The following is a 24,477-nucleotide window of genomic DNA, read 5'->3' on the forward strand; positions in this document are numbered from 1 at the left end:
AAATTTTAGTGTATTCAGTGACTAAAAGCTATAAATTTGGGTGAAATGTGTATAAAAATTTTTTTAATTTATTTTTAAATACAGAGACTCATTTTGTCCCCCAGGCTGGAGTGCAGTGGCACAGTCATAGTTTACTGTAACCTTGAACTGGGCACAAGTGATCCTCCAGCCTCATCCTCCTGAGTAGCTAGGACTACAGGCATGCGCCATGATGCCCAGCTGATTTTTAAAATTTTTTTAGAGACAGATTCTCACTATGTTGCCCAGGCTGGTCTCAAACTCCTGGCCTCAAGCCGTCCTCCTGCCTCTGCCGCCCAGAATGCTAGGATTACAGGCATGAGCCACCATGCCCACCCAAAAGTTTTCATTTGTGACAAGAAATTGGGTAAATTTTTAAAAAATATGATTGAAGGCCGGGCGTGGTGGCTCATGCCTGTAGTCCCAGCACTTTGGGAGGCCGATGCAGGCGGATCACGAGGTCAGGAGATTGAGAACATCCTGGCTAACACGTTGAAACCCATCTCTACTTAAAAAAAATACAAAAAATTAGCCAGGCGTAGTGGCGGGCACCTAAAGTCCCAGCTACTCGGGAGGCTGAGGCAGGAGAATGGCGTGAACCTGGGAGGTGAAGCTTGCAGTGAGCCAAGATCGTGCCACTGCACTCCAGCCTGGGCGACAGAGCAAGACTCTGTCTCAAAAAAAAAAAAAAAAAAAAAAAAAAAAAAAAAAAAAGATTGAATTTATAGAACCTTCTGTTATCTTTTTGTCAAATATTTTTCTAAAAAATTTTCTACAGGAGCAGTTTGCTTTATTGAACTTCAGTCTTTACCCCGAAGAATTCTTTCTCGGTGCTTCTGAGAAAGTTTTGACTGCCAGTGAACACAGTTGAATTTCATCATTGTCAATCTGGACTAAATAATCCTTGGATTTTCCATGCTATAAAATGGGGATTGTGTGTTTTCTTGTGAAAGGACCAGTGTCCCTGGTGGTCTGTCTTTGTAAGTCTTTGTGGTATATGTTTATTATAGATACATTTTACAACCAAAACGGATGGTTGAAAGCATTGTTTTCCAAAAAGTAACAACAGTCTACCAAGAGATGCTTCTTGAAAAAGATGTTTCCTGTTCAGATAAATTTCTGATATTTGCATTTCCCTGTCTCCCTCTTGAAAATAACAATGTATATTATTAGAGATAACTGTGGTTTGAAGGTTGGACAGGAAAGGTAGAACAGATCTTTAGAGAAACATTTCCACAGATCAAACATTAAGAAATACTGGCTTAAAGTGTTGTTTGAAGAATAATTTTGCCTCCTTTCTTTTCCTGCTTTGCCTAACTTAAACTATGAATGATTCTGACACTAAAATTTCCCCTTCCTGTTGCCTTTTATTGTGCCATGTTGGGCTTATTTCTGGACTGTACTGGAAACATTTCAGTGATTTGCTCTTTATTGATAAATAGACCCAGTATTTTCTGTGACATTTAGCCATTGCTTGTTTGGTCTGGATTCCTTTTGGCCTTACACTTTGTCTATCTGGTTCTCACCAAAATGAATGAGAATATCTGATTAGCCTACATTGTTTGCATTGCATGGTAGGGAGTTATTCTTTTTAACTCCTCTAATCTTTGTTTCTACAGGCCTGTCATCTTTACTTCAGAGTGTTACTGGGAACCCAGTTCCAGCCAGTGAAGCTGCCTCACAGAGCACTTCAGCCTCCCCTGCCAACACCACAGTCTCTACCATAAAGGGAAGAAATCTGCCCTCCAATGCCCAACCTTTTATTTCCAAAAGCTTCAACTATTCTCCTAACTCATCAACTTCTGAAGTCTCTTCAACCTCAGCCAGCAAGGCCTCAATTGGGCAAAGCCCAGGGCTCCCAAGCACTACTTTTAAACTACCGTCCAACTCTTTGGGGTTTACAGCTACCCACAATACTAGCCCTGCTGCCCCACCTACTGAAGTTACCATGTGCCAATCTTCAGAGGTCTCCAAGCCAAAGCTGGAGTCAGAGTCCACCTCCCCAAGCCTGGAAATGAAGATCCACAACTTCTTAAAAGGTAATCCTGGTTTCAGTGGCTTAAACTTAAACATCCCAATCCTGAGCAGTTTGGGGTCCAGCGCCCCATCAGAGAGTCATCCCTCAGACTTCCAGCGTGGCCCTACTAGCACCTCAATCGACAACATTGATGGAACCCCTGTACGGGATGAACGGAGTGGGACACCCACCCAGGATGAGATGATGGACAAGCCCACATCCAGCAGTGTAGATACTATGTCCCTGCTTTCTAAGATCATTAGCCCTGGTTCCTCAACACCCAGCAGTACAAGATCACCACCCCCTGGGAGAGATGAAAGCTACCCCCGAGAGCTCTCCAATTCTGTATCTACATATCGACCCTTTGGTCTGGGCAGTGAATCTCCCTATAAGCAGCCTCCTGATGGAATGGAGAGACCATCTTCCCTGATGGACTCTTCACAGGAAAAGTTCTACCCAGATACTTCTTTCCAAGAAGATGAGGATTACAGAGATTTTGAGTATTCAGGGCCTCCACCCTCTGCCATGATGAACCTAGAGAAGAAACCAGCCAAATCTATCCTGAAATCAAGCAAGCTGTCTGATACCACCGAGTACCAGCCAATTCTGTCCAGTTATAGCCACAGAGCCCAAGAATTTGGGGTAAAGTCTGCCTTCCCTCCATCTGTAAGGGCCCTCCTGGACTCTAGTGAGAACTGTGACCGTCTCTCATCTTCCCCTGGTCTATTTGGTGCCTTCAGCGTAAGAGGGAATGAACCTGGGTCTGACCGGTCACCATCACCGAGTAAGAATGATTCATTTTTCACCCCTGACTCCAACCACAATAGCTTGTCTCAATCTACCACTGGGCATCTCAGTTTGCCACAGAAGCAGTACCCAGACTCTCCTCACCCAGTCCCACATCGTTCCCTTTTCTCTCCGCAGAACACCCTTGCCGCTCCCACGGGTCACCCACCCACATCAGGCGTGGAGAAAGTTCTGGCCTCCACCATTTCCACCACGTCGACGATTGAATTTAAGAATATGCTTAAAAACGCCTCACGTAAGCCCTCAGATGATAAGCATTTTGGCCAGGCCCCCAGCAAGGGCACTCCAGGTGATGGTGTCAGTCTCCCAAACCTCACCCAGCCCACCTTGACCACCACTGATCAGCAGCAACAAGAAGAGCACTACCGCATAGAAACGCGCGTCTCCTCCTCCTGCTTAGACTTGCCTGATAGCACAGAAGAAAAGGGGGCCCCTATAGAAACCTTGGGTTATCACAATGCATCCAATAGGAGGATGTCAGGGGAGCCAATCCAGACCGTAGAGTCCATCCGAGTTCCTGGGAAGGGAAATAGAGGACATGGGCGTGAGGCTTCAAGGGTGGGTTGGTTTGATCTGAGCACATCAGGTAGCTCTTTTGACAATGGCCCTTCAAGTGCCTCTGAGTTGGCATCCCTTGGGGGTGGGGGCAGCGGAGGCCTCACTGGCTTTAAAACAGCACCATACAAGGAACGGGCACCCCAATTTCAGGAGAGTGTCGGCAGCTTTCGTTCCAACAGTTTCAATTCAACATTTGAGCATCATCTTCCCCCATCCCCCTTGGAACATGGGACACCCTTCCAGAGAGAGCCAGTGGGGCCATCATCTGCCCCACCTGTCCCTCCTAAGGATCATGGTGGTATCTTCTCTCGAGATGCACCCACTCATCTACCCTCTGTGGATCTTTCGAACCCCTTCACAAAGGAGGCAGCCCTGGCCCATGCTGCCCCACCCCCTCCTCCCGGAGAGCACAGTGGAATTCCTTTCCCTACCCCACCTCCTCCTCCCCCTCCTGGGGAACATAGCAGCAGTGGTGGGAGTGGTGTCCCCTTTTCTACTCCACCCCCTCCTCCACCCCCTGTTGACCACTCTGGAGTTGTACCTTTCCCAACCCCACCACTGGCAGAGCATGGAGTGGCAGGGGCTGTGGCAGTATTTCCCAAGGACCACAGTTCCCTCCTTCAAGGGACCCTGGCTGAGCATTTTGGGGTACTCCCAGGACCCAGGGACCACGGGGGCCCCACCCAACGGGACCTCAACGGCCCTGGCCTTAGCCGTGTACGAGAGAGCCTGACCCTACCCTCCCATTCTCTGGAACACCTGGGCCCACCCCATGGAGGAGGAGGTGGGGGAGGCAGCAACAGCAGCGGTGGGCCCCCCTTGGGTCCCTCACACAGAGACACCATCAGCCGGAGTGGTATGATCTTACGGAGTCCCCGGCCAGACTTTCGGCCTAGGGAACCTTTTCTCAGCAGAGACCCGTTTCACAGTTTAAAGAGACCCAGGCCACCTTTTGCTAGGGGCCCTCCGTTCTTTGCACCAAAACGCCCATTCTTCCCTCCCAGGTACTGATGGAAACCAAGGGAAAGGCATTTTGAACAGTCTAGAGAACATTGGAAGTAGGAGTTTGGTTTATTGTTGTTGTTTTTGTTTGTTTTCTCTTTCTCGATTTTTTTTTAATTATAACAAAGGGCCTCTCTTCCAAAGTAAGAAATCACATATGCTTACGTTTTACTATTCAATTCAATCCTCCCTCCCATTGCACTTATCTACCTTCCCCAAGTTGTTTGTATTAAAAAAGAAAAAAAAAAAGTAAAGAAACACAACCAAAGCCACTTCATTTGGCTGGGGGGTTGGGGAGTGGGGAGGAAAACAATCTTTATTTTACCCCATCTATTGAAGAGTATTATTACATTTGAAATAAAACTTCCATCAGTACAGATAACCACATGTGCAATGTTGGGATGTTATTTTGGGCTTGGCTTATCGAGTAGTCAATGGAAGGATTCCTGTTCCCTCTCTTTGCAGCTTAGAATGTGCTGTAGCCAGCTCGGCTCCCTTCCCTGTGTATCTGTGTCCTGCTAACAGCCAAGAGATGTTGCAAGGGAGGAAATGTGGGAGATCTTGAACCTGTCAAGTTTATTTGTTTTGTTTCTAAAGGCATGTTGAAGTTTTCTTTACCCTTCTCCTAAAATCTTTTTTTAATCAGCCTCAAGGTTAAAATAAGGAGTGACTACAGTATATAAAATTAGGAAAGGAAGCATTAATGGTGTGACGTGACCTGCCTGTTTTTTGTAAACAAGATAATAGGAAATGTTTTCAAGGTAGTTTCACATGTCTTGCACCAAGCTCATGCCTCTTGCTTTTCTTTTTTGACTTTCTTTATCTCCCTCAGTTTTTCTTCTGCTGTGGCCAGAAAGACAGTCACTACAGTTGACTATTGATACAAAGGTGCAACAGAAATATTATCCCTGCATTTTTAAATATAAGAAGTAGACATTAATTTTACCACGGTGCTTCCCTAATGTAAGTGATTATTTATTGGTGGTTTTCAAAAAGGTTAACTATTAGAGAAATATTTGTCTTTATCTTCCTTTTCCCCTTGCTTCAGTTGTGTTATTCACCCCTATTCTTGATATTTTAAAGGAGGAGACTCAGTAGCATTTTCCTTTATATTATACACACGTGTCTATCCCATTTCAAGGCTCAAGTCTCACCCTCACCTCTCGCTCCCAGTAGGAAATAAAGACCATTTCTGCCCTTAGTTGTTTTACATGCGAGATAAGTGCTTTCCTTCTCCCTGGACTGAAAGATTTGTTTGTATTTCTACATCTAGTACTTGGGAAATAGACAATCATCGTACTTTGAGTGTTTATATCTTTATATCTAGGGACACTGAAAAGTAAATGTTGCTTTACTCCAATTTTTTTTTTTTATTTAGTATCTTACCCCAAGGCATACACACTGATCATCTCCAGTTAGATGAGTAAAACAGTATGTGTTTAGTTTTTCAGAGAATTCTAGGAAGTTTCATATTTTCTTCCAAGTTAGTATAGAACTAACGATAGGAAGTATGGGGTTGCTTTTTCCTCCAGTGGAATATTACAGATGGGGGAGGGTGGGCAATGTAGTGACAGAAAATGATTCTCAGAATGAACTTACTTTTCAGAGAAAGAGCAGCATAAACCAGATGCACATCATGATTTGGGAGTTTTTGTGTAATTTATTCTATTATTTATTTGGGCTCGCCATGTGTTCTGGGGTTAGGATGCTGCAGGTCATTCATCTTCCTAATGCCTGTCTGGTCTTAAAGCCAGCTGTTCTTTCTTTCCTCAACCCTCTCTGCCCTGTAGCTCTCCCCACAAAAATGCATGATACCACGATCTTATGTGTAGGATGGGGTATGTAGTGTAGCAAAGAAAAGAAAGTATAGTTATATTGAGTCCTAAGACATTTGTTAGGGAAAAGCATAAGAGAAAATGGGGTGGGGGTGGGGAAATTATATTTTACTTTCAAAATTGAAATAGGGTTTTTTTTTTTCTCAGAAATTAAATGGGATGTTTTTCATTCTAGAATAAAAGAATGTGAATTCTCTCTGCTGCTCTCGTTTAAGCTAAAAGTAGTGTTTACTTGAAAAGGCTCTCTCACCATTTAATTCTATCAGAAAATGTGGGGATGTCAGGCAAGTGGCTTCCTGAACGTTGGGGCAGGATAATTGTCCTCAAAAGTTCAATGATGGTTAATACATGAAAGGAAGACTGTTGTACAGTTTCAAAGATGAGCTTTTAAGGAGTTGGGTTTTTGTGGGGTACTTTTTTGTTTTTTAAGCCACAAAATCCTCAATATGTTTGTTTTAGGATGGAAGTGAGGATTTGTATGAGACTGTCAGCTATTAATTTTAAGGAAATCTTAAAATTTACATTTACATCAGTTAATGAAGATGACAATGTGTATATATGTGATATAGTGAAACAAAAAAGACAGTTCTGGTATTCATAACATGAAAGAAAGGGGTTTTATTCTTTCTGTGTCTGTGATTTAAAACTCTGTGACCATGCTCTGACTTTTGTATTTCAACCTGAGTTCAAACAAATAAACAAGGTATTTTTTAAAGAAAGCATAACATAGTGTGTCTTGGCAAGGACATGATTCATATGGCAGCAGAATGTGAGAAGTTGTAAGGTCCTTGGTACTCACTGTAAAATCACAGACAGAGAATTGGTAGGGGTTGTGAATACACTAGTACCACTTAAAGTTCAGTGATACAGTATCAGAAATAGGGTCCTTAAGTATTTTGAAAGAGTTTACTCTTCAGTCAGCTTAGATGAGAGCTCTCTCCCTGCTCCCCTCTTCCCTCTCAAAAGTTGAGAGTAAACAGAATTTGGTTTGATTCCAGGGAGGGGAAAATGAGCAGAGAATAGGACTTTTATACTTTCCAATACCAGGAATAAAATGTTTGTGATATATATGGGGTACAGCAAATCTATCTAGATAATGTGAATACGATAAACTTCCTAATTGCAGGATATTCATTCTCAATCCTGAAGTTACCGGTTCCTGCCGAATTGAGCTTCAGCTGTTACTGTTTTGAAGCCGCTGTAAATTACTGCTTTCCCCAGATCCCCCACTATTTTTTTAAATGGGCGGGGGCGCCTGTTCAGATTTAAAATAGATATGTTGGATTGATATTCTCACGTGTTCAGTGTGAAAACAAAACAAGTACATGCTTTAGAAGCAACAACAATGAAATCCTTTTGAAATGTGTATTGATATCATTTAATAAAATAACTAGTTCGAAAGGTTTGACATTTTTCTTTGAGATGGGCTTGGACCAAGGGCCCCTGGCTTCCTGGTGAGTGCAAATAGGAGGGAACTTCTCAGGAGCTGAAACTGCTGCTTTGTGGAGTAGGCCTATGGTTGGAAAACCTAAGTTTTCTCCAGCAAAGACCCAACATGACTGTCCAGGGCCGAAGGTGAAACCAACTAGAGAATGCAGAAGGAAAAGCCTGGATATATCTCAGAAGATACGGTTGTATTGGCTTCTGGTCCAAGGGTATGTGGGTGGGAGTAGTGGTGTGTGTGCCCACACATTTCTCAGGCACATACAGAGATACCACAGACCACCCACTTCGTGACCACTTGCACTTTACTCTCTTCCAGACATTCCTTTTTTTAAAAAATCTTTGTCCCCAATATTTTGTTTTCCAGTTTAATAAAGTATGGCTTCCTTTGTTGTGTGGTTGACTTTTCCCCTGATGTTGATCTTTTCCAGATGTCCCCTTTGACTTCTGCACTTAACGTCACTGAAGGCAATCTGAGCCTCTAAGATCTTTATGGCCTTGTGGGTTTTCTGTTTGATCCTTTGTGTAATTGAATTTTGGAAAGGGACAATGGATGGGTTCTAGATGTTCAGGGAGTGGTTGGTGAAGTGGGATATACTGTATTAATAATTTTTTGTGCATGTCTTCAAAAGACTGCAACTGTGAGCCAAGAAGCATTTTTAAAGCAAGCGTAGAATTGCGGATTTGGGGTGGTGGTGGGGATCCTTCTGGCCAATTCTTTGCCCACATCTGTCCTTCTTACTGCATATTGGCAATCTGTTGTGCAGAAGCCACACTTAACCCTTCTGTCTTACCCCATCCCTTGTTCATAACCCAATGAGGCTGGGTTGGAATGCTGGCTTTAAGGGGTAAAGAGGAATAGTCACTGCATCTTCTGGGCCAGGCCTGGGTCACTGGCAGGGTAGAAGGCTCTAAATAGCAGCTTTGCTTACGTGAAGGTACGTGCATGTATCACCAGACACTTAACTAGCAGTGGCCTGGGAACACACCCAGCATGTAGGGTGGGTGTACGACTGTACTGGAATCTGGCTCACCCTTTTTTCCTTGTCTCTTGGGACCTTGACTTGCCCACCTGATTACCCCTAAAGAAGCAACAGCTTTGAGACTTCCTCATTAGGTTTTCTGGGCACGTTATTCATAATTTCCTCTGCCTACTTTTTTTTTATGTAAGCCAATCTTGTATAGCAGGGATGAGTTATGTATGTAGACATAGCAATGCAGACACCATCAGAGTGGGTTTTGGAGTATTGGGGCGTTTCTCATACTTGTTTATGAGTAACTGTATGGACAAGTCCGGTCAGCTGCTGTTCACAATTGCTGAGTAATAATTCATTGAGACTGCATAGGCAAGGCTATGAGAGGGTCATCGGTAAGAGAGATATTGGCCCTTAAGTAAATGTCCTATTCTATCTTCCCCGTGTGGAAGGAAATAGAAGCACTCTAAAGCAAAGAAGCAAGTGCAGTGTAAAACAGTATCAGTTACTTTTGACTAATTGCTGGGGAAAGAAAGGAGAAGCCTTTGCTTAGTTACAAGTTTGAGGGGAAGAAGATAAGAAGGCCAACATCTATGTAAAAGTTGATAATTGCAGTTACAGTCAACCCTCCTCGGTATCCATGAGGGATACTAGGTTCCAGGACCCCCATGGATACCAAAATCCACAGATAAAAGCTTAAGTCCCTTACATACAATGGCATAGTATTTGCATATAACCTACACACATCGTCCAGTAAATTTTAAATCATCTCTAGATTACTAATACCTAATATGATTTAAGTGCTATGTACATAGTTGTATACAGTATCGGTTTTGAAATTTGTGTTACTTTTTAATTATTTTTATTACCTTTTCCCCGAATACTTTTGTTCTGTGGTTGGTTGAATCCACAGATGCAGAATCCCCAGACAGAGCCAACCGTATATTTTCTTTTTTAAATTTTATGTTTTTCTATCCTTTGTTCACACCTAGGGAAGAATCAAAAATTGAGAATACAGATATGGGTGGAGGGGCTAGTGAGTTCTTCAATGTCAAGTGAGGAAAGACAAATACAGGCTGGGCATGCTGGCTCACGCTTGTAATCACAGCACTTAGGGAGGCTGAGGCGGGCAGATCACTTGAGATAGGAGTTCAAGACCAACCTGGACAATATGACAAAGCCTTGTCTACTAAAAATACAAAAATTAGAGCTAGGCGCCGTGACTCACGCTTGTAATCCCAGCACTTTGGGAGGCCGAGGCGGGTGGATCACGAGGTCAGGAGTTCGAGACCAGCCTGGCCAATATGGTGAAACCCCATCTCTACTAAAAATACAAAAATTAGCTGGGCGTGGTGGTGCGTGCCTGTAATCCCAGCTACTCAGAAGACTGAGGCAGAAGAATTGCTTAAACGTGGGAGGCGGAGGTTGCAGTGAGCCATGATCGCACCACTGCATTCCAGCCTGGGTGACAGAGCAAGACTCTGTCTCCGGGGAGGGGGGCGGGAAATTAGCCGGGTGTGGTGGCATGCACCTGTGATCCCAGCTACTTGGGAGGCTGAGAAAGGAGAATCACTTGAACCCGGGAAGCAGAGGTTGCAGTGAGCCAAGATCGTGCCACTGCATTCCAGCCTGGGTGACAGAGCAAGACTCTGTCTCAAAAGGAAAACACAAATGCAGGTTGCAGGTTTTTATGTTTGACTTGGCTAAACCAGTCTACCCTGGACATGTTCAGGGTCATGGTAAATTGGATTGTTCCAGCAATGTTCCTTCCTCATCCCCATTGTGCCCCCTTATTTTTGAGAATTACTCAAATCCTTTGCCACATGATTTGTGGGAGATGAGAGAAAAGGACTTGAAACTTGCTACATTTTTCTTTGGGTGTTTCAGTTGGAATGGTAGAAAGGAGACGGACAGCATCCCTTTCCTCTTTCTCCCTCCTCCCTGGCTAACAGTCCTTTGCACCTACAAGAGACAACACTTAAAATAGTCATTGCCAAGGGCAAAAGTGATTAGGAAATGATTTGAAATCTTGATTACTTAGAAGTGGGCCTCAGTTGTATGCAGGTTGAGCATGCCAAATCCAAAGTCCAAAATCTGACACCAACATGACATTCAAAGGAAATGCTCATTGGAGGATTTCAGATTTTTACATTAGGGATGCTCAACCAGTAACTATAATGCAAATATTCCAAAATCTGAAAAGATTCAAAATCAGACACTTCTGGTCTCAAATATTTCAAATAAGGATACTCAACCTGTATTTCCTTCTACAGATGTTATCTAGGACCTTCTTTTAGAGTACTTTGTCCTTCCCTTTTTTTACTTTAGCATGGAACCTAAATGGACACATCCCTACCTAGACTGGCTCCTGTGTTTGGCAGATCTCCTCTTTTGCCCTGACAAATCAGTTGTGTAAGAGCTGGGGTGAGAGTGTCTGCTTGTTTTTCTACAGCCCTAAGAGATGTTCTGGGAAGGGAAATCTTAGTAGAGATTTTAGGTGAGCCCAAAGTTTTGTTTTCAAAGTCAAAGTTCAATTTATCCATGCTCTTGACAGAAAGCTTTCACCTCTTTGCTCATTGAGCAAATGTGGCTGAACATTCTCTCCCATTGTGGCTTTTTTTTAATAGAGACAGGATCATGCTATGTTGCCCAGGTTGGTCTCAAACTCCTGGGCTCAAGCAGTCCTCCTGCCTCAGCCTCCCAAAATCCTGGGATTACAGACATGAGGCACCGTTCCTGGCCACATTGTGGCATTTTATTTTATTGATTTTATTTTCATTTATTTTATTTTACTTTATTTTTTGAGACGGAGTACCACCCTTTTTTGCCCAGGCTGGAGTGCAATGGCGAAATCTCAGCTCACTGCAACCTCTGCCTCCCAGGTTCAAACAATTCTTCTGCCTCAGTCTCCCAAGTAGCTGGGATTATAGGCATGTGCCACCACGCCTGGCTAATTTTTTTTTTTTTTTTTTGTATTTAGTAGAGACAGGGTTTCACCATGTTGGTCACGCTGGTCTCAAACTCCTGACCTCAGGTGATCCACCCACCTCGGCCTCCCAAACTACTGGGATTACAGGCGTGAGCCATTGCGCCTGGCCTGATTTTATTTTATTATGTATGTATGTATGTATGTATGTATGTATGTATGTATGTATTTTGAGATGGAGTTTTGCTCTTGTCGCCCAGGCTGGAGTGCAATGGCGCGATCTCGGCTCACTGCAACCTCCACCTCCTGGTTCAAGCAATTCTGCCTCAGCCTCCCCTGTAGCTGGGATTACAGGCACCCGCCACCACACCCGGCTAATTTTTGCATTTTTAGTAGAGACGGAGTTTCGCCACGTTGGCCAGGCTAGCCTCAAACTCCTGGCCTCGGTGATCTGCCCGCCTTGGCTTCCCAAAGTGCTGGGATTACAGGCATGAGCCACCAGGGCCAGCCTTTTTATTTTTTAGAGACGGGGGTCTCACTCTGTTGTACATGCTGGAGTGCAGTGTCACAATCATAGCTCACTGTCACCCAACTCCTGGGCTGCAGCAACTCTCACCTCAGCCTTCTGAGTGGCTGGGACTACAGGCATGCACCACCACGCCCAGCTAATTTTTTTACTTCTTTAAGGATCATTTTCCTGTTTTAAAGGGAGTATACTTGACATAGTTGTTTTAGGAATTAAGTGAATAGTGAAGGCATAGCACTGGGTGTTCAGTAGTATTCTAGCGTGGAGGGGCAACAACCCAGGTTTTTGTTTTTGTTTTTGTTTTTTTGTTTGAGACGGAGTCTCGCTCTGTCGCCCAGGCTGGAGTGCAGTGGCGCGATCTCGGCTCACTGCAAGCTCCGCCTCCCGGGTTTACGCCATTCTCCTGCCTCAGCCTCCCGAGTAGCTGGGACTACAGGCGCCCGCCACCTCGCCCGGCTATTTTTTTGTTTTTTTTTTTTTTTTTTTTTTTTTTGAGACGGAGTCTCGCTCTGTCGCCCAGGCTGGAGTGCAGTGGCGTGATCTCGGCTCACTGCAAGCTCCGCCTCCCGGGTTCAATTTTTTGGTATTTTTTAGTAAAGACGGGGTTTCACTGTGTTAGCCAGGATGGTCTCGATCTCCTGACCTGGTGATCTGCCCGTCTCGGCCTCCCAAAGTGCTGGGATTACAGGCTTGAGCCACCGCGCCCGGCCAACAACCCAAGTTTTAAGAATAGATGTTTCAAGCCAGGCGTGGTGGCTCACACCTGTAATCCCAGCACTTTGAGAGGCCGAGGTGGGTGGATCACCTGAGGTCAGGAGTTCAAGACCAGCCTGGCCAACATGGTGAAACCCCATCTCTACTAAAAATACAAAAAATCAGCCAGGTATGGTGGCGGGCACCTGTAATCCCAGCTACTCGGGAGGCTGAGGCAGGAGAATCACTTGAACCTGGGAGTCGGAGGTTGCAGTGAGCCAAGATCGTGCCATTGCACTCCAGCCTGGGCAACAAGAGTGAAACTCCGTCTCAAAAAACAAAACACAGGCTGGGTGCAGTGGTTCATGCCTGTAATCCCAGCACTTTGGGTGGCCGAGGTGGTCAGATCACGAGGTAAGGAGTTTGAGACCACCCTGACATGGTGAAACCCTGTCTACTAAAAATACAAAAATTAACTGAGCGTGGTGGCGGGCACCTGTAATCCCAACTACTCAGCAGGCTGAGGCAGGAGAATCACTTGAACCCGGGAGGCAGAAGTTGCAGTGAGCCAAGATAGCGCCATTGCACTCAAGCCTTGGTGACAGAGCAAGACTCTGATTCAAAAAAAAAGTTAGCTGGGTGTGGTGGCATGCACCTGTAATCCCAGCTACTGGGGAGGCTGAGACAGGAGGATCACTTGATCCCAGGAGGAGGAGGTTGCAGTGAGCCGAGATCATGCCACTGCACTCCAGCCTGGGCAACAGAGCAAGACTCCACCTCAAGGAAAAAAAAAAAAAAAAAAAAAAAAGAATAGCTGTTTCCTAGGCTGACTAACGGATTAAAATTTCCCAATACTAAGGCATATGCTAGTCACAAGTCCGAAGTTGTAGAAGAACCAGTAACTCATGAATTGGTCTTAGCTTGCTCTTGCACTTGCTTACTTGCTTGCTTGCTTCTTACAGAGGGCGGATGGAATAACTCAGCATTCCTTCCTTCCTCCACTGCAACACAAGTTACATAGGTGATGATGTGGTAGTTGATTGATCGGCATCCCCTCAGCACCCAGCTCACTGCATTGCACACAGTAAGCAGTCAGTAAATGATGGATGAGTATAAGGAGTTACCGTCTCAGGGTAGCCTGGTTATTTTACCATCCCTTTACTATTCTAACAAAAGAGGACAAGGTAGAATGATTAAAGGGACGATGTCAGTGTCTGTTTCCTTTGGAGCATCAACTCAATACCGTGATTGGTACACAGTTGATTCAATACTTTTTGAGCACCTACCATTTTGTTGCCTGCAATACACCTTCCCTTTTGGTGCAGAGGCATGAGAAGAATTCTGCCTGTTGACACCCTTTCTGAATGCCATTTTAAAATTCTTAACTACCTTCTCCCAACCACACACACACAAGTTATCTTCCTCTCCCACACTCTTGTCTCTTTCTCTTTGTATTTCAGGGTGTCTAACGTATCAGAAGATGGACCCAAGATCCATAGAGGTGCTTGTGACTCAGATCAACTGCCCTCCCCAGGAAACCTGGTCTCTCTGGAAACCTTGATTAAACTGCTTTTTCTGACACCTCTTCCTCTACAACCCTTGATTGTATCACCACTGAAACTTCAGAACCAACTCTAACCATCCTCACCTCCAGGACTAATGGGAATTACTGACAGCCTGATGGCTACCCCCAAGTCAGTTTCCCTGCATACTTTACTAAAAATCTGACCGTGTTCCCATATTTACTGAGTAAACTTGATGAAATTTACCTAGTCCTGTGTCCTAGATGTATCAGGGAGAGGGAAGAGAAAGAATAAAGGGAGTTGAGAGCTGGGATAGGAATTAGAGGCAAAGGGCTTATGTAGGGAGCAGAGAGCTAAAATTCTAGTCAAGCACCTCTTTCTGAGGTGATGGGGGAGTACACCGGGAGTGAACTCTACTAGAGAAAGCACGGTGTGGTAAAAGAGAACCAGGCTTGGATTCAGAAATCACCATCAGCACTTGCTGTTTGACCTTAAATTCCTCATCTGTAAGATTAAAAGGTCTCCGCCGGGCGTGGTGGCTCACGCCTATAATCCCAGCACTTTGGGAGGCTGAGGCAGGTGGATCACCTGATGTCGGGAATTCGAGACCAGCCTGATCAACATGGAGAAACCCTGTCTCTACTAAAAATACAAAATTAGCTGGGCCTGGGGTGGCACATGTCTGTAATCTCAGCTACTCGGGAGGCTGAGGCAGGAGAATCGCTTGAACCTGGGAGCCAGAGGTTGCGGTTAGCCGAGATTGCGCCATTGCACTCCAGCCTGGGCAACAAGAGCGAAGCTCTGTCTCAAAAAAAAAAAAAAAAAAAAAAAGAAAGAAAAAAGATTAAAAGGTCTGTAAAGTCCCTATTAAGCACCACGAGTATAAAGGAACTCAAACTGACCTCTGCAGATTCTTGGTTCCAGCTTTTTTGGGGTTTTTTTTGTTTTTTTTAGATGAAGTCTCCCTCTTGTCCCCCATGATGGAGTGCATGGCGCGATCTCGGTTCACTGCAACCTCCACCTCCCGGGTTCAAGCGATTCTTCTGCCTCAGCCTCCCTAGTGGCTGGGATTACAGGCACCTGCCACCATGCCTGGCTAATTTTTGTATTTTTAGTAGAGACGGGGTTTCACCATGTTGGCCAGGCTGATCTAGAACTCCTGACCTCAGGTGATCCACCCGCCTCGGCCTCCCAAAGTGCTGGGATTACAGCGTGAGCCACCGCGCGGCCATCTTTGCTCCTTCTTTAAAGTGGTTACATTTACCTGTAGTCCCAGCTACTCCCTAGGCTGAGGTGGTCAGTTGAGCCCAGGAGGTCGAGACTGCAGTGAGCCATGATTGTACCCGTGCACTCCAGCCTGGGCAACGGTGAGACCTTGTCTCAAAAATAAAAAATAAAACTGTTACACTCATTTATCATAATAGCTTCTTGTTGCTTTTGCCCGTTACCAAAAACCACGGGCCACACTAGACGATTCACATAAAATTTAACTCAAGAATTGGGAGTAACGCTATTCTCATTTTATAGTTGAGAAAATTGAGGCTTAGAGAAATTAAATAGGTCGGGCAAGGTGGCTCACGCCTGTAATTCCACAACTTTGGGAGGCCGGGAGTGGGTGGCGAAGGGCGGGGGTTGCTTGAGCCCAGGAGTTCGAGACTACCCTGGCCAACGTAGTGAGACCCCCCCACCCCCATCCCCGGTCTCTATTAAATAAATATGAGAAGTTAAATAATCTTCCCAAAATTACATAGTTAATGGCAGATCCAGAATTTACACAAGGTCTGATTCCCCAGTCTATGCTCTTAAGTTTTGTTACTTGCTGTAAGGACCATGCAAAATAAAATGTATAGTTAAAGGGAACTTACTAACTGCCATTTCCTGTCTGTTTTTCTCCCACTCTCGCCCTCAAAAGTTCACCTACCCTTGTCCTCAAAGCCACAGGACGCATAATTGCTATTTTTGGGTTTCAGCTGAAACGCCACGGGTCTGGGGGGAGAGCGAGGGTGTGTTACACTTTCGGTCTTCCGGTCAGCCGGAACCACTCACACCGCTGCTTGTGCTGTGTGGGGTGTACCTCTTCGGAGTTCCTGGAGGTGGTGCCAGACTAGAGTGGCAGCTGTAGTAACCAATAGACACGGACTTTGTTGGACCAGAAACCAATGAAGAATTATGTGTAGGAGAAGCGGCGATAATCTGAGGATGTAGGCACGGGTGTGAAAGAACATGGGACTGTATCAGAGGTGGCGGCGGCTCCGGCTCCAAGGTTTACAGGCTTGCAGGCTACACACGGTGCGTGAGGCACCCCCAAAGTTCCGATCCTCATCAGACCCAGCCCAGCCGAAGTCCCCAGATTTTTATGTTAACCCAGCCTCATGCCACTCCTCCTCTCCCTGGTCCTCCGAGTCCCCAGAAAAGGTCTCATATCTAGACTCGTTATCTAATTCTCGAGTTAGCGGTCTGGGGAGCGCAGAGCTTGAAGGGCCCCCAGCGTAGGGTCCTGTATCACCCAGTCCCCTTAAAGAGTAGGAATTCGGACGAAGTCCACTTTACCATCCCAAAGTGCCATCATCCCCAATTCTAAGAAAGAATGATGGGACGTGTGTTACCTGCTAATATATCTTTCCCTCCAGGCAGTTGTGTCGACCCCTCCACGCTGGTTGGCAGAGCGGCTTGGCCTTTTTGAGGAGCTGTGGTCTGCTCAGGTAAAGAGATTAGCAAGCATAGCACAGAAGGAACCCCGGACTATTAAGATATCACTTCCTGGAGGCCAGAAAATTGATGCTGTGGCATGGAACACAACCCCCTACCAACTAGCCCGGCAGATCAGGTAACAGGCCCATCCTGTAACTACCAGGATTATCCTTCTGCCCTTTTACTTTCTCTTCACTTGAGCAGGGGAAGAAAACTTGGTCTGCTTGTTTCTGTTCCATGCCCATCAAGATAACCTTTCTCGAAGATTTTGTTTTTGTTTTTTGTTGTTGTTTTATAGAGACGGGGTCTCTCCTATGGGGAAAAGAAAGACAGATCAGCCTGTTACTGTGTCTATATGGGAAGAAGTAGACATAAGAGACTCCATTTTGTTCTGTATTTGAGATGCTGTTAATCTGTGACCCTACCCCCAACCTTGTCCTTGCAAGAGACATGTGCTGTGGTGACTCAAGGTTTAATGGATTTTGGGCTGCGCAGGATGTGTCTTTGTTAAACAAGTGCCTGAAGGCAGCTTGCTGGTTAAAAATCCTTCCCGTCCCTGGGCAATGGAACATCTCGGTGTAAAACCCGACTGTACGCTCTGTTTACTGAGATAGGAGAAAACCGCCTTACGGCATAAGGTGGGACTTGCTGGCGGGACTTGCTGGAGCAATGCTGCTAAAAGGTTTATGGAGATGTTTGCATATACATATCAAGGCACAGCATTTTCCTTTGAACTTACTCATGTCACAGAGATCTTTATCCATATGTCTTACTGCTAATTTTCTCCCTAAAATGATCCTACTGTCCTGCCACTCCCTTATCTTTAAGATGGTAAAGATAATTATCAATAAATACTAAGGGAACTCAGAGACCAGTGCAGGCGTGGGTCCTCTGTAAGCTGAGTGCCGGTCCCCTGGGCCCACCTTTTCTTTCTCTATACTTTGTCTCTGTGTCTCATTTCTTTTCTCAAGTCTCTCCTTCCACCTAACGAGAAACGCCCACTGGTGTGGAGGGGCAGGCCACCCCTTCACTCTCCATGTTACCCAGGCTAGTCTTGAACTCCGGGGCGCAAGCAGTCCTTCCATCTCAGCCTTCCAAAATGCTGGGATTACAGGCATGACCCACCAAACCTGGCCTGAGATTTGTTTTATCTGTATTAGTTTCTGCATCAAGAGTCTCTGTCCTTTCATTGGGGAAAGAAATGAAAGCTTCTGTTGCTCTGGTAACTCATTTCACCTTTGCAAGTTTACAGTTGCTGAGAGATGAGCAACTTTCTCCCCACTGTGGATTGTAACCCTGTCTTTTTTAAATCATTAATTTACTTTTTAATAATTGATACATAATAATTGAACATATGAACGGGGTGTATGTGATGTTTTGATACATGCATACAATATGTAATGATCAAATCAGGGTGTTCAGGATATCTGTTACCCCAAACGTTTATCAGTTCTTTGTATTGGGACCATTTCAAATCTTCTAGCTATTTTGAAACATACAACAAATTATTATTAACTGTATTCACCCTACTCTGCTGTGGAACATTAGAGCATATTCCTTCTGTCTACCTCTATTATTGTACCCATTAGCTAACCTCTTCATCTTCCCTCCCCCATCCTTCCCAGCCTCTGGTAACTATCACTCTATTCTCTACCACTGTGAGATCAACTTTTTAAACTCCCATATAGGAATCAGAACATGTGGTATTTTCCTTTTTGTGCCTTGTAACGCTGTCTTTTTCTTCATTCCCACCTCCTACTGCTGAAGTTCAACACTGGCAGATACTGCAGTGGCTGCTCAAGTGAACGGAGAACCTTATGATCTGGAGCGGCCCTTGGAGACAGATTCTGACCTCAGATTTCTGACATTCGATTCCCCAGAGGGGAAAGCAGTAAGTTTCTTTCTTATCAGGAATGCAGTGACTACTAAACCAAGAGATATTATAGCAGGAAATTCTAACATTTTATTCTTTTGCCTCAGTTTCTCCATTTGCAGTTGGGAAAAAGTCTATCACAGACTATCTTGACTGACTGTTTCTGGTTAGGAAACTTATGGTGAAAGTTTTTAACTTAGCTTCGATCTATTAAGCAAACATTAGTGCTAGTGAAAGGGAGAGAGATGATTTGTTGAAAAACAAAAGGATAAATATGTAAATTCAGCCTCCTCAACTTCTGAGCACGTACATTATAAGTCATCTGTAGTGTATATTCAATTCTCACATGGCTTATACAGCTGAGCACACAACCTGGTCACCTCCCCACCTTGTCTTCTTCATGTCAGCTCAGGTAACGCAGACCTCGCCTATTAGGATCCAGAAAAACAGAGTTCTCCTGCCATCTATGTGTAAATAGTGACTAAATCCAAGAGGAATAGTTGTATCGCACTAGATTCATGGGACAGAAACAGAGACCTAAGTAACCACTGTCTTAAGAACATAGCATATTCTGACCAAGCACTGTGGCTCATGCCTGTAATCCCAGCACTTTGGGAGGCCAGGCGGGTGGATCATCTGAGGTCAGTAGTTCAAGACCAGCCTGGCCAACATGGTGAACCCCCGTCGCTACTAAAAATATAAAAATTAGCTGGGTGTGGTGGTGAGCATTTGTCATCCCAGCTAATTGAGAGGCTGAGGCAGGAGAATTGCTTGAACCTGGGAGGCGGAGGTTGCAGTGAGCTGAGATCGCGTCATTGTACTCCAGCCTGGGCGACAGAGCAAGACTCCGTCTCAAAAAAAAAAAAAAATTATTCTGAAGCCCTAAAAGCTTACAGGAGCAGCAGAAGACTGACTGGCCTCCAGCTTCTATACTTTGCAACTGGAAAGCACCAAGGATTAAGGGGTGGGGCTGGAGCTTCTATACACTGAAAGAAGAAAAGATACTGGCCTTCTTTCTTTTCTATTCAGTCTTTTTTTTTTTTTTTTTCTTGAGATGGAGTCTCACTCTGTCACCCAGGGTGGAGTGCAGTGGCATGATCTCGGTTCACTGCAACATCCGCCTCCCAGGTTCGAGTGATTCTTCTGCCTCAGCCTTCTGAGTAGCTGGGATTACAGGCGCACGCCACTACACCTGGCTAGTTTTGTATGTTTTAGCAGAGACGATTTCACCATGTTGGCCAGACTGGTCTCGAACTCCTGACCTCAGATGATCCACCCACCTCGACCTCCTGAAGTGTTGGGGTTACAGGCATGAGCCACTGCGCCCAGCCCTTTTTTTTTTAAGCTTGTTACTTTTTAGTAGATCCCCAAAATCTAGGATCCCCATTTTGTGGTAGTTACTCCTAGAAGAACCATACCAGTTTTCCTATCAGCTTTTGTGAAGAAGAGCTAAGAGATCTAGAGGTTAGGGACAAGTTTATGAACTTGTGAACCCCTTTTTTGTCAACCCAGGTGTTCTGGCACTCCAGCACCCATGTCCTGGGGGCAGCAGCTGAACAATTCCTAGGTGCTGTTCTCTGCAGAGGTCCAAGTACAGAATATGGCTTTTACCATGATTTCTTCCTGGGAAACGGGAGGTGAGTAATGAAAGGAAGGAGGAGAATGATTCTGGGATGGTTTCTGAGGCTCTTTTCAGGGGCCTTGGGCTTGCTCCATTTGGAGGAGGAAGCTGGAGGAGGAGGGTTTCTCTAGGTCTCAACTATGACAGTACCTCCTTCTGTGCTAGTCCATGTCCCTCTTCTAACTCTGCTTGAAATTTACCTTCTTGGCTGGTGCGCGTGTAGTCCCAGCTACTTGGGAGGCTGAGGTGGAAGGATCACTTGAGCCTGGGAGGTTGAGGCTGTGGTGAGCCATGATCTTAACCACTGCACCCAGCTTATGTGACAAAGCAAGACACTCTCAAAAAAAAAAAAAAAAAAGAAAAAGAAGAAACAACTTACCTTGTTACTTGTTAGCTTTCATAAATTCAAGTTTTACTTAATCTCCCTCATTACTATTGTTCTAACTTTGTCCATCCAGATTTCCTGCATTCAACTTTTAACTTCATGCATAGAGCTTTTTCTCCAGGTGTAATATCTGTTACCTGATTTTCTATTTATATTTTCTCTGAGTTTGTCTGTTTTTGCCTATAACTCTAGATTTATCCTGAAGGACGGGACCTTGCCCCCTAGCCAACAGGTTTGTCACCCAGGTGATTGATGTACCTCATAGGATGCAACCCAACCAATTCTCCTCTTTCCAGGACAGTCCGGGGCTCAGAGCTGCCTGTTTTGGAGCGGATTTGCCAGGAACTTACAGCTGCTGCTCAACCCTTCCGGAGGCTAGAGGCTTCACGGGATCAGCTTCGCCAGCTGTTCAAGGTGGGGTGGAGGGAAGAGGTGGCTCTTCCAGGACATCTTTGTGGGAATAAAGACTTTTCTTCAATCTCCCTTCTACCTTTTTCCAGGATAACCCCTTTAAGCTTCACTTGATCGAGGAGAGAGTGACAGGTCCAACAGCAACAGTATATGGGTAAGAGTTGTCAAGATTAAAGCAAATGGAGAGGTGGGGAAGCATTGAAGAAGGCCAGAAATGTGATAAGGGAAGAAAGAAGATAATTTATGTTGATCCAGAAAAAGAAATGGGAATGGGAATTGATTTTTTTTTTCTTTTTTTTTTTTGAGATGGAGTCTTGCTCTGTCTCCCAGGCTGGAGTGTGGTAGCGCAATCTCAGTTCACTGCAACCTCCACCTCCCGAGTTCAAGTGATTCTCCTGCCTTAGCCTCCAGAGTGGCTGGGATTATAGGCATGTGCCACCATGCCTGGCTAATTTTTTTTTTGGGGGGGGGACAGAGTCTCGTTCTGTCGCCCAGGCTGGAATGCAGTGGCACGATCTCGACTCACTGCATCCTCTGCCTCCCGGGTTCAAACAATTCTTCTGCCTCAGCCTCCTGAGTAACTGAAACCACAGGCATGCACCACCATGCCTGGCTAATTTTTATATTTTTAGTAGAGACGGTGTTTCACCATATTGGCCTGGCTGGTCTTGAACTCCTGACCTCGTGATCTGCCCACCTTGGCCTCCCAAAGTGCTGGGATTATAGACATGAGCCACTGCGCCCTGCCGGAGAATTGATTTTTAGCTGCCATTGCCCTCTCTCAGTAGGACAGTTCCTTTCTGTTCACCTCTTTCTGTCAGCTAAAGACCATGAAAGGGAGAAAGCTAGAAGCTAAAGATTCTGAAAATCACTAACTGGCCTCTTCTTTCTCCCAGGTGTGGCACATTGGTTGACCTTTGCCAGGGCCCCCACCTTCGGCATACTGGACAGATTGGAGGACTGAAGCTGCTATCGGTCAGTTGTGGAACAGTTAGGTTAAGATTCCTATTTTCATCTGGGCATGGTGGCTCACAACTGTAATCCTAGCACTTTAGGAGGCCAAGGCAGGTGGATCATGAGGTCAGGAGTTTGAGACCAGCCTGGCCAATATGGCGAAACCCCATCTCTACTAAAAATACAAAAATTAGCTGGGCGTGGTGGTGGGCACCTGTAGTCCTAGCTGCTCAGGAGGCTGAGACAGGAGAATCGCCTGAACCTGGGAGGTGGAGGTTGTAGTGAGCTGAGATTGCGCTACTGCACTCCAGCCTGGGCAACAGAGTGAGACTCCATCTCCAACAAAACAAACATTCCTGTTTTCACTGGGATGAGCAGGAGAATCTGAAGGTGATCCTTTCTGTCGGCCCTTTTTTAAAATTTTTTTTTTGAGACTGAGTCTCTCTCTGTTGCCCAGGCTGGAGTGCAGTGGCATGATCTCGGCTCACTGGAAGTTCCACCTCCCAGATTCAAGCGATTCTCCTGCCTCAGCCTCCCGAGTAGCTGGGATAACAGGTGCGCACTACCACGCCCGGCTACTTTTTGTATTTTTAGTAGAGACAGGGTTTCACCATGTTGGCCAGGGTGATCTCAAGTAATCTTCTCTCCTCAGCCTCCCAAAGTGCTGGGATTACAGGCATGAGCCACTGCGCCTGGCCCTGTGAGCCCTTTCTTTACTCTCATAAGCTAAGCAGAGAATACAGGAGAAAGAAACTTTGTCCCCACATTCTAAAAACCCCAGTTTGATGGCACATACTGGACAGCCTACTAGGGCCCAGAAGCCAATTCAGATGCCCTAATATGACGTCATTATTAAGGGGGGTGGAGAAGGAGGGTATGAGCAAGCTGGATGGGTCATACAGGGAAGGGTCGTAGAGAGAGGGGGCGTGGTCCAGGAGGAAGATGAACACCATTTGACAGGCACAGGGAGAATACCTTTAGTGAAGGGCATGCTTTTTATGAGAATACTGTTCTGCATGGTGGCTCACAACTGTAATCCCAGCACTTTGGGAAGCCGAGGTGGGTGGACCACCTGAGGTCGGGAGTTCAAGACCAGCCTGACCAACATGGAGAAACCCTATCTCTGCTAAAAATACAAAATTAGGCCGGGCGCGGTGGCTCAAGCCTGTAATCCCAGCACTTTGGGAGGCTGAGACGGGCGGATTACGACGTCAGGAGTTCGAGACCATCCTGGCTAACACGGTGAAACCCCGTCTCTACTAAAAAATACAAAAAACTAGCCGGACGAGGTGGTGGGCGCCTGTAGTCCCAGCTACTCGGGAGGCTGAGGCAGGAGAATGGCGTAAAAACCCGGGAGGCGGAGCTTGCAGTGAGCTGAGATCCGGCCACTGCACTCCAGCCTGGGCGACACAGCAAGACTCCGTCTCAAAAAAAAAAAAAAAAAAAAAAAAAAATTAACTGGGCGTGGTGGCACATGCCTGTAATCCCAGCTACTCGCAAGGCTGAGTCAGGAGAATCGCTTAAACCTGGGAGGTGGAGGTTGTGGTGATCCAAGATCATGCCATTGCACTCCAGCCTGGGCAACAAGAGCAAAACTCCATCTCAAAAAAAAAAAAAAAAAAAAGAAAGGAAAATACTGTTCTGGACAAGATGAGTTATTAGATGGAATGGGATGAGTTGCAAGGGAGCAAGGGGAAATGCAGAAGTGTACAGCAAAAAGCTCTGAACTTAGGCTGGGCATGGTGGCTCATGCCTGTAATCCCAGCACTTTGGGAGGCCAAGGTGGGTGGATCACTTGAGATCAGCCTGGCCAACATGGCGAAACCCTATGGCGCAGTGGCCTTGGGTAAATCTTACTTATTTTCCCCATCTATAAAATGAGCCTATTAATTCCTTTTTGTCCTACCAGTAAATTCACCTCGTAAAGATAATGAAAACCAGGCCAAGCGTGGTGACTCACACCTGTAATCGCAGCACTTTGGGGTGACTGAGGCAGGCGGATCACTTGAGGTCAGGAGTTCGAGAGCAGCCTGGCCAACATGTTGAAACCCCGTCTCTACTAAAAATACACAAATTAGCTGGGTGTGCTGGCCTACGCCTATAATCCCAGCTACCAAGAAGGCTGAGGCAGGAGAGTCACTTGAACTCTGCCAGGAGGCAGAGGTTAGAGTGAGCTGAGATTGTGCCACTGCATTCCAGCCTGGGCCACAAAGCGAGACA

General features: G+C 45.6%; 2 protein-coding genes across 11 annotated transcripts in view; both read left to right on the forward strand.

Annotated features, from left to right (window-relative positions):
- RPRD2 (regulation of nuclear pre-mRNA domain containing 2) overlaps positions 1 to 7,633 on the forward strand; it is a 117,664-nt gene extending 110,031 nt beyond the window's left edge. For 4 of the 10 annotated variants that reach the window (XM_050749355.1, XM_050749351.1, XM_050749362.1 and 1 more), the window contains one exon: positions 1,638 to 7,633. In XM_050749355.1, the coding sequence (XP_050605312.1) occupies positions 1,638 to 4,411 (2,774 nt within the window). In that variant the 3' untranslated portion in view covers positions 4,412 to 7,633. The remainder of the gene's footprint in view (positions 1 to 1,637) is intronic. The other 6 variants (XM_050749415.1, XM_050749397.1, XM_050749407.1 and 3 more) reach the window with 2 other exon arrangements.
- The window catches only part of TARS2 (threonyl-tRNA synthetase 2, mitochondrial), a 50,299-nt gene that overhangs the window by 12,558 nt on the left and 13,264 nt on the right, over positions 1 to 24,477 (forward strand). Inside the window, exons 2-8 of the mRNA XM_050749983.1 lie at positions 16,518 to 16,611; positions 16,953 to 17,149; positions 18,781 to 18,904; positions 20,399 to 20,523; positions 21,189 to 21,306; positions 21,393 to 21,457; positions 22,200 to 22,278. Of these exons, the coding sequence (XP_050605940.1) occupies positions 16,546 to 16,611; positions 16,953 to 17,149; positions 18,781 to 18,904; positions 20,399 to 20,523; positions 21,189 to 21,306; positions 21,393 to 21,457; positions 22,200 to 22,278 (774 nt within the window). The 5' untranslated portion in view covers positions 16,518 to 16,545. The remainder of the gene's footprint in view (positions 1 to 16,517; positions 16,612 to 16,952; positions 17,150 to 18,780; positions 18,905 to 20,398; positions 20,524 to 21,188; positions 21,307 to 21,392; positions 21,458 to 22,199; positions 22,279 to 24,477) is intronic.

This window comes from Macaca thibetana, chromosome 1, assembly GCF_024542745.1.
Source record: "Macaca thibetana thibetana isolate TM-01 chromosome 1, ASM2454274v1, whole genome shotgun sequence".
NCBI lineage: Eukaryota > Metazoa > Chordata > Mammalia > Primates > Cercopithecidae > Macaca > Macaca thibetana.